The sequence below is a fragment of the Halictus rubicundus genome, chromosome 6, assembly GCF_050948215.1.
Source record: "Halictus rubicundus isolate RS-2024b chromosome 6, iyHalRubi1_principal, whole genome shotgun sequence".
NCBI classification, from domain to species: Eukaryota; Metazoa; Arthropoda; class Insecta; order Hymenoptera; family Halictidae; genus Halictus; species Halictus rubicundus.
The window spans coordinates 7,997,833-8,007,982 of NC_135154.1; the positions used below are offsets into that span (position 1 = coordinate 7,997,833).

General features: G+C 28.2%; 1 protein-coding gene across 8 annotated transcripts; it reads left to right on the forward strand.

Annotated features, from left to right (window-relative positions):
* The first annotated feature begins 1,193 nt into the window (after positions 1-1,193).
* On the forward strand, positions 1,194-9,855 carry LOC143355165 (choline-phosphate cytidylyltransferase A). 8 transcript variants are annotated; one of them, XM_076789742.1, is made up of 13 exons: positions 1,199-1,405; positions 2,348-2,499; positions 2,984-3,191; positions 3,519-3,653; positions 3,887-4,030; positions 4,756-4,863; positions 5,402-5,510; positions 5,593-5,709; positions 6,028-6,179; positions 6,262-6,483; positions 6,553-6,720; positions 7,037-7,158; positions 7,682-9,855. In XM_076789742.1, the coding sequence occupies exons 5-13, from the start codon at positions 3,920-3,922 to the stop codon at positions 7,782-7,784; spliced, it is 1,212 nt and encodes a 403-aa protein (XP_076645857.1). In that variant the 5' UTR covers positions 1,199-1,405; positions 2,348-2,499; positions 2,984-3,191; positions 3,519-3,653; positions 3,887-3,919; the 3' UTR covers positions 7,785-9,855. The 8 variants fall into 8 exon arrangements, 7 of the variants coding, with proteins under 7 accessions (XP_076645857.1, XP_076645858.1, XP_076645855.1 ...); XM_076789743.1 differs by having other exon boundaries at positions 3,581-3,653; XR_013082458.1 differs by lacking the exon at positions 3,519-3,653 and having other exon boundaries at positions 1,194-1,405; positions 7,037-7,265.
* Positions 9,856-10,150: the final 295 nt, after the last annotated feature.

Below are 10,150 nucleotides of genomic sequence, written 5' to 3' on the forward strand. Positions count from 1 at the left end.
AACGCAATGGATAGTAAAGATTATTAATTATATGCTTACATTCGTAATTACAATAAAAGGAAACCACAAATAATTAACAATACGTTTAAAAAGTTCTACTTTATGATGCATATATGCATACTATACATGCTATGTATACATATATATACTTGTCCAATAAATATTCTATGTACATATGTCCTCAAAAATTAAGTTTGAATGGAAAAATTTATTATACAATTTGTATCTATTTCTATATGAACAATCATCCTGTTTCCACTTATGACATTATTTCCGCTGCACCCTGTAATCAACAAGTATTTATCAAGGTTAAATAGATCGTATCACTTTCACACAACTCATGATTTATTTATTTTTATGACTGTATATGATCTCGCATGTCACATGTGTACCGAGTAATTTTGCTTCCTGCGTATCAATTTATAAGTGATAGGGTCAGTTGGCTACTATGGCAATTATATATACAAAATTCCTTTTATTGTTCAGACTTCCTTATCAAGCATAGACACAACATAGATTGCAACGTTTCAGTACCGCAATTCCTGAATTATGTCAAAAGATAATACATATATGTATGTATAAATGCTATATGTGTGTCTAGAAAGGATATAACAAAAAGGGGATAAATATCAACAGATTCTTAAATGTTGGTAGTTCTAGATATACTAATATATAATCATTGAAAATATTATTTTCTTGACTAAAATTGTCAATTATATATTACATTGTATTCTATAACTGTACTCTAAACATGCAATTTATTTCAAAATAGAAAAACAATATACGTAGAATATAATGCATTACGTTATGTACTGTAAATGTATTTATATATATATATATATATATATCTATATATCTATATATATATATATAGATTCAATATTTTTGTCGATGTATCAATAATGCAACAGTAGTAGTATAAAACAAAATTAATTTTAATTCATTTCATACAGTTTACTTAATTTGAAACATTTCGTGATGCGATTATTCTAATAGTATTATCACTACAGGAAATTTAAATGAACTTATTTAAATCTGTTCGAAGGAAAGAACGAAGTTCGTTTTATCACGAAGAACGTATTTATGATATTATTTTCTTATGTAACAGCAAGTTGAAGAAAGTGATTTCCTTATGTACCATTTCTTTCTAATTAAATGTATATATACATAGTTATGCGCATGTGATATTACAAATATGTGACGCCTCAGATCATCCGATATTACGTCATCGTTCTCCCTCTCTTTCATAACTGACTGGTCATTTTATCGTGAAACTCCTTTGTACCTACATGTCGGTGCACTTCAAGCTTTATTTCATACAATCGAGTGACGTTGTGAAAAATTGAATATTAGTCGTAGTTCAACAGTTAGAAAGGATACATAGTGTACCCCTCATTTACGAAACGTACGTTGCTTCAAATTGTGAGAAAGTTCAAATTGTATTCACTCTTTTCCTTATAGCGCCTTTTAGGCGGCAATTTTCAAATTGATTTTTCGTGTTGATAAGTTAGTGTCGTGACACATACTTCATATTTTTAATTTAATAATCTCGATAAAGTATATATGTGTACAGTCATTTACACAATTGATGGCACACACTTTAAATCAGAATAACTTATTTATAAATGGGCCAAACAACTTCAGTATTTCTGTCAAGTTCGACGGATTCGTTTACTAGATCACATGTAATAAGAATTTTGGAAAAATTACGTTCAGTCTGAATTACGAAATAATAGTATAAGTTGCTTTTCACAACTTTTTTATCTGGACTTACAACGAAAATTTAAAAAATCTGTTTTGTAGATTCATGTAAGTTATATACATGCTGAAAATTGTCAGGAAAGACATTTTTTAAATTTTCGTTGCAAGCTCAGATAAAAAAAGTTGTGAAAAGCAACTTTTACTAGTAATTTTTCGTAATTCAGACTAAATGCAATCTTATTTTAAATTTTCATTACATGTTATCTAGTAAACTGATTCATCTAGCTCGGCAGGAAAACCGAAGTCCAATTTATAAAAAAGTTATTCTGACTTAAAGTGTGTGCCATCAATTATAAGACTGACTTCATATACTAATGCTACTAGCATAATTCTGATAAAAAGAAATGATTTAAATTAAGAACTAATTTAGACTGGCATGTGACCATTAATTTAATTAACTTGTCTATTTTAATAAATTTGTTATGTGACTCCTACGTTTATTAATACAGATGAGAAACTAAAATTTCTGTTTGAAGTAATTCTGATGTTTTCATGCTTTTATTTTCGGCACTTGCGAAGACAGAACTAGATTTAGATAAAGTTGTACGGCTTCTTGTCCTCAATCGTAATTCCCATATTGTTTTAGCGCAGAATACTCACACACGTATACTACAGACTTTATTACCTGGGATTCACGGTGCTGTTACTCGGCCCTGGTTGTGTATTGAAGCGCGTGCAGTGTGCAGAATATCCACGACAAGTGTCGTGGCGGGTGTCTGCTGGCTCAGCTGTTAAATAGTATGTAATAGCAATATTAAATGTGAAATACATACCTGCTAGACTTTGTACGAACTTTCACCAGAATTTACACGGTCAAAGTGTTTTGCAAAAATTCATCAAAGTTAGAGTTCAATAAACTACTAACGGGAACACTTCGATTTTTCGTCATATCCTATTACTTGTCTGTGTAGTAGTTGCACGTAACAAAATAAGGGCGTTAAAAGGTTCGTGTCGTTCAACTGATTTTTGAAAAAATGAAAAGGAAATTCTTTTAATGACAGAGAGCACGTTCTACGACGGACTATCGAAAGCCGGGTCATCAAGTCACTTAGTTCTTCACGTTTCCCGTATCGTTAAATTATTATTACGTTGTAGATATTGTATTTGTAGTCACGCGTTTTTTGGTTACGTTTTGATTCGTGTGTATGTACTTAAATATGTATGTATTCGTCTTTTAGCAAATTTTCAATGTACATTCCTAACATCTGAATTATTTGTGCAGGATGGATGAATATTTATAAATTCGTTAAAAGAAACAATGCATAATAACGCTAAATATAATTGATTTTAAAAAAAATTGGCATTCCCATAAATGGTTCTAGCAGATTGAACACCTATTCACAAACAGTTTATAAAATTACAATGATTTATAAATTTAGAGCCGAACGATGAAATTTATTCATAATTTTAAAATAATCTATGATTATCAGGTAAACTTTCAGTTTCTGTACATATCATTAGATATAGTTCATTAAATAATATTTAGAAATATTTAAGTAGAAATTATATTTTTGAACATTTACTGAATTTTATTTTGTTATTATCTGCTTTGCTATTATCAGTTCTAATTATATGTTAAATACTATTTATAGATTCTTGTATGTTTTGCAAAATATGTTTGTAAATATTTTTGATTTTTCTATTTGTAAGTTATCCTTTCTACCTTAGTATGCTATGCTTATACGTTATGTTTTCTGTGATAGTAATATAAATCTAATTGATTTTTACTTTGAGACATTTATGGTTTTATATTTCAGCGTGTATACTCAAAGATATTTGGTCGCTTGTTCAATGATCAATGAAATTGACTTCTTTACAGAAACAAAGCGTGAACGAATGATTGAAGTTTTATCTAGTTAAAGTTAATTACACAGCTAAAAGAAAAAGAAATGGTAGGACTACAAACACATTAAAATAGATTTTATTTTTTATTTTAATTTCTCTTGTAAATTATAAATGCCATGAGCAATCAAAAATTTTTGAGCAGAAGTATATTTTAATACATTATTTTCCATGTCTTATTAAATTATTTATCTTGCATTACATATAGTTTAAATCAGATGTTTTATAAAACAATTATTTTAAACGATTGACATTAATAATATCTATGTGCATTATTTAATAGGGTTTACATGGTCTAAGATTGAAACGGTAGAAAATGTCTAGAAAACGTGCTAGAGAAGAAACTATGTTAAATTCTACATCATACTCGAATATTCAAAACGGAGAAAGTGCATCTTGTTCTACAGAAGACTCGCAAATTTATCCTGTAAGTATACTTTAATATTTCAACAAATATTTATGTATTCTTTACTTACAATTTAATTTAAAAAATAACTCGATCACATGTTACTACATTTGGTATGTTTACTTGCTATGTATCGTGTGATTTTGTTTTGTTATTAACATACGTCCCCAGGTTATATTACATAAAGTTTTTGATTAAATACCATAGTTTTTTTTTTTTTTGATAATACTAACCTGTATCAGTTGATACATTTATAATCTAAATCTGTATCGTTATAATACTTTGTTTCCTAATGTACTCCTATCAATCAATACTGAGTTTATATACAGGTCAAAATTTATCTGTAATCATTCAAAGATAATTTTCTCTTTACTGTGAAAGTCAAAATATGGGAGCAAGTACTTTTAATGATAATGGCATGATATGATGCAAGATCATCACCATATCTAGTCGATATAATACTGCAGACACCTCATTGTGCAAATAATCTTGTTTGAATGTCTAACACAAATAACTATATTAATAAAGCATCTAATAAATCTCTGATATATCTTGCAATGTATTTTAAACAAAAACGTTTCAAAAGGAAATTTCATCGTCCATAGCTAGGAAAATTATTCTTCACTATAAAAAAATAAATTTTAGATCTATGAAAAATCAAAAAAATTTACTATAGAAACAGTTTGATATAAAAAACATATAATTGTTTATAAAGTACTTCTTTTTTTTTTTAATCACCTTAACAGTTGGTGACAATGACTTGGGGGACCAACAGGACATCAAATAATGAATCAGATCAAATTTCACAGAAAAAACATAATAGTGAAATTTCAGTTTGCTACAAAGAACTTCCAGTGAGTTTAATATTTTTTTTTTAATCATTTTAATAATTTTTAATGTAATTTATGATTAAATTTATATTTGTTAATTTTCTTTTTAAACATGAATGAATCTGTTTCTATTGTACTGTGTTCGATATATAGTAAAACAGAATATATGAATAAATCATTAATTATTTATTAAATAAGACAATACTACACACTGTGATTCTTTAAATATTAGTAATTGCAGCAATGATTTCAATCAAATATTTATTTTTACTAACGCATTCATTGTCATTACAAATTTAAGGCTTACTATAGTACTATAAGAATTAATGTAAAGTTAAATTTAAATATTGAATTATATTTGCATGTTTTTTGATTCTTTGTTATTATAATATTGAATCAATGAAAAGGGTTGCCTAGTTAGTTAAAGCTTTACTTTCATATGAGCATAATGGATCGCTAATAGGTCAGGTGATTTTTTCGTTTATGTAATTCAAGAAGTTATACCTTTAATATTTTGTAGTGTCTATTTTTTTGATATTGCAGTAATAATATTTTATTCCAGTCTATATGCAAGGAAGCACCTTTCAGCGATGATCCTGAAGCAGTCGCTGAAAGAAGTGTATGTGATTATAATATTCGTATTACATTGAAAATGGCAAAAAGTGGTAAAGGTTAGTTTAACTGGTTGTCAGATGAGCAAAAGCTTCAGAATTTTATTTGAAACATCGGTAAGTAACATAATCTTTATTTTAGCTCCTAGGAAAGTCAGGGTTTATGCAGATGGTATTTATGATCTATTTCATCAAGGACATGCACGGCAGCTCCTACAAGCAAAAAACATTTTTCCAAATGTGTACCTTATTGTTGGGGGTAAGTGTGACAAACCTAATTTAATTATAACTTTTATGACTGCAGATCTTTATGCGAAATAAAAATTGTTTGCATCGATTGCAAGAAATAGACACCTTTAATTTTTGTTTTAATTGTTCTACAATTTTAAATTTTATGTATTCAATTTTACTATAAATGCATAAAACCCGCAGTGTAAATATCAATTACGTGCTCTAAATGAAGTATCTCGTGAAATGCAAAGAACTGTAGAATATGTGTACGTTTGGTTCTGCAATGAAAATGAAAATGGAAATAAGTGAATAGTACAAGTATGCCACAAATTTTATTGTTTTACAGTTTGTAATGATGAGCTTACTCATAGTAAGAAAGGTAGAACAGTGATGACTGATGGGGAAAGGTATGATGCAGTAAGGCATTGTCGATATGTAGATGAAGTAGTCAGAGATGCTCCATGGGAGTTGGATGATGAGTTTCTAAAAAAACATAAGGTATAATTGACCATATAAGTAATTCTCATTTTCTTAAAAATACAAATATGAATTGTTAGTAGCGTGATGATGAATATTGTAGATTGATTTTGTTGCGCATGATGATATACCTTACATGACGGATGATAGTACAGACGTGTATGCTGCTTTGAAAGCAAAAGGTATGTTTGTAGCTACACAAAGAACAGAAGGAGTATCGACATCAGATATTGTAGCCAGAATAGTTAAGGATTATGATATTTATGTGAGAAGAAATCTTGCTCGAGGTTACAGTGCCAAAGAACTTAATGTTTCTTTTCTCAATGTATGTAATACATTCTGCAGTTGTGAAACGTAATGATATCATTTTATACTAAATCGTTTCTAATTGCAGGAAAAGAAATTTCGGTTGCAGAATAAATTTGATGATTTGAAAGATAAGGGAAAACGTGTTATGGAAAACATTGGTGAAAAACGCATGGATATGATTAGCAAATGGGAAGAAAAATCTCGAGATTTTATTGATGCTTTTTTGTTACTGTTTGGCAGAGAGGGCAGATTGGTAGGTACTTTGTACTCATTATTAAAAATAATTATTAGAAGTGTGCGAGAACCCGAAAATGTCGGGTACCGGTGGTCAGGATAGGTCGAGACGGGTTCGGGGATTATTTGGGGTTCCCGAGAATATTCGAGAAACCTATCCCGACGAGTTATAAGATAAAGGTCTCGACCCGTCCTGACCTGACATTATCGCGTTTTCGCACATTTCTAATAATATTATGAACTAAAATTATACGCGTGACTGTTATGTATTGCATTACAGTAGAATTTTGTTATTGCGAATTAATATCCATATTTCTATTTTTCTTTATTCATAGTCAACAATCTGGAATGAAAGTAAGGGCCGTTTGATGCAAGCACTATCTCCTCCTGCAAGTCCAAAAAGGGATGGCAGTCCAAACAGCAGTAATAGCAGCAATAATGAGGAAGATCAAACAAGGTACATCTCAGCATTCAAGTCAATTGATTAATATGCAACACCATACTATGTACCGCTTCCATATGAAAACCTTCAATACTTCACATCACCCACTTGCAGCATGTTATGTTAGTATACTATCCTACGTTGTAAAATCAATTAAATTAATAGTAAGTAATAATGTGTAATTTCTTTAATGCTTGTTACTAACACTGCCATAATCGTCGAAGGAAATTTGAACAAAACTTTTTCATTCTGTATATCTAGGCCGTTTAGGTTTTTCCATTTTTATTAACGAAAAAAAAATTCATTTCCGATGATTGGGCACACATTTCATATTGCACATTTTGAAAAGCTTACAATTATGCAAGTGCGAAAAGCGTGTTCAAAGTTTCTTTATCTTTCTGCTTTAATCTAAACATTATATTGTATAGTACGTAACTTTGATGCGAATGCAGTGTAAATATAAAAAATGTTACTATATGTATATCTGTTACTCTAAAATATAAATGTGCCTAATTAATATACTTATTTTACTTTACAGTCCACCACCAAAAAAGACTGGCCGTTTTGAGTTTTCAGGAGATAGTTATTATTTAAGCGATGACTACAGCGACGATGAAGAGGCAAATTTACACTCCAAATGATAATATACTTTCTCACATTAGTCGTCTGACCAAAAAATAATATGCAATTTCTTTAAAAATATTTAGAGATATTTTCATATAGCTAAGTGAACTGCTGATATGGATTACAATGCTATGCTTCATAGGCTTTTGTATAGCATGATTTCATACTGTTCACACCATACAACTACCTGTTAGGACTTAGGACATAGAAATTTAACCAGATAATGAATCATAATATAACAATTAGAATGTATTTCAGATTTACACTATTACGTTCAGACATTATAAATTATTTAAATTTTTGAAATATTTTGTTGCAGCTATCTAAAAAAATGTCCAGTATCATAACTTGCATTCTTAACTCGTAAGTTCCTACCTTTAAATCAGTTTTATTATATATTTTGAATTTCATACTCTATTAAGAAGTCAAACAGTATATTATTTTATACAAAGGACTACGTTCATAGTTTAAATGTCCAGTTAATAATTTTTAATCATTTTCAATTACTTCATTATTAATTTTATATAACATTTTTTTACAAATTACCTCTTAATTTATTACTTACATGATGTTATGTACTTACAGTCAATATTTTTACTGTAACATGTATTAAATTACATTTCAATTTTCAAGTAAACGACGACATATTTATTTTATAATCGTCTAATGGATGCAAGATGTTAAACATCTTCGATGTTGTTTATACGAAGATAGTATCAATGAAATCATTTACTTCTTGTAAAGATTTATATTTGTAACTTATTGATACCATTAAAACACAAAAATATGGAGGAAACAAAAAGTTGAACAAATGTCAAATGAATTTTATTTTAACATATGGAAGCAATTACACAGAATATAGAGTAGAAGAAAATCAAATATATTGTTTCAGAAGTAATTGTCTTTATTTAATCAGTTATTAAATATATGGAAAACTTATTCAATTCTATTATTTAATATTTTGTAATTTAGAAATATTTATTATGATATGTATGGAGATTGTTTGTATTATTATGTTACTTTATATGTAGTAAAATTCGTATAAACTGAAGTTGACGAAATTTAGCATACATGAAATTACATTGTTTAATGTATAATGTAAATGTTGTCAATGTATGGATCGCGTTTTGATAATGGTGCTTTTATTTGAAGATACTTGAATACAACAACCCTGGAATGGTGCAACCATTTTTGTACATTTAAATCGTGCAATAGATTTATAAAATTTTTACGTCATTAGCAAATATTTTTTAATATATCAATAAAGTACATAATAATAAATATTATTTATTTTTACGTTTCGGTGTGTAGTGTACAGAATAATAATGTATGTATTTCTTACGCGAATTAGTTGCTTTGTTAATAATGTATAATTCCAGGGCTAATGTATAAAGTTATGTACTTTAGCGTAAAACTGAAATTGAGCAAATGTGAAAAATTTATAATGCAAAATAGATATACAATTGTAAAAATTTATACGCTTCTGTTTCGTAATATGTACCAATGGTGCCCAAATTCGACACTTGTTATTTATGTTCAGCATACATTTCTTTAAAGCATGCACAGAAAACTTTTCCAATATGTTAATATTTTTTTATCGAAATAATTAGTATTAAATAAATTCGTGGCGTATGTACAATAATGTTCCATGGGAATAGTATTTTCGACATTCTTTTTAACATTTCTCCATTTAGTAACGATTATAGATACGCACATTTTTACGAACGGCGAATCAAGTTAATTATTTCATTGAGATTTTTCTGTAAAATACCAAGTTTGAAACGAAGCATACTTAAATTTCAAAATATTCATATGTATATACTATGTATAGATACGAGTCACATTTGGTTAAATATATAAACATACAACTTAAGCAATAGCTATATTGTCCATGTTATTTATGTGAAAGAATAAAAGGGAATAGAAGTTATATTTCAATAAGATATTACAAATTGTTTGCAACTTATTTTGGATAGTACCAATCTGTTACATATTCAATATAACAAAGATAAATTAATGTATTTATGAATCGCAGATGTAAATCATAGTTTATATATTTATATCCTTTAAATATACATTTAAGTACATGGATGTCTCTTTCATTATAGTGTTCATTTTCATTCAGATAAAGTCATTGTAATGTCAACTACACATATATTATTTATAATGTAAACCTATTTCTTTTTAGAAATATAATAAACCACAAATGAAGTTTTAATATTTTTAATTTGTACAGAAAGTTATACTTTGCATAATTTTGGTAAACATCAATCAAATTAATGTATGTTTTTATTACCTATCTGATAATTCAAATGATCAATACCAATTATTCAAATAATTTAATAAAGGAACATGCCGAAAAGTTAACAATGTTGCCAAATGT

Excerpts from the sequence above, each read along its gene's own strand:
- LOC143355165 (XM_076789742.1), top strand. The coding sequence starts at position 3,920 with ATGTCTAGAAAACGTGCTAGAGAAGAAACTATGTTAAATTCTACATCA. Across the intron at positions 6,180-6,261 it reads AGTTTCTAAAAAAACATAAG|ATTGATTTTGTTGCGCATGA; the intron begins GTATAATTGACC and ends TGAATATTGTAG. Across the intron at positions 6,721-7,036 it reads TTGGCAGAGAGGGCAGATTG|TCAACAATCTGGAATGAAAG; the intron begins GTAGGTACTTTG and ends CTTTATTCATAG.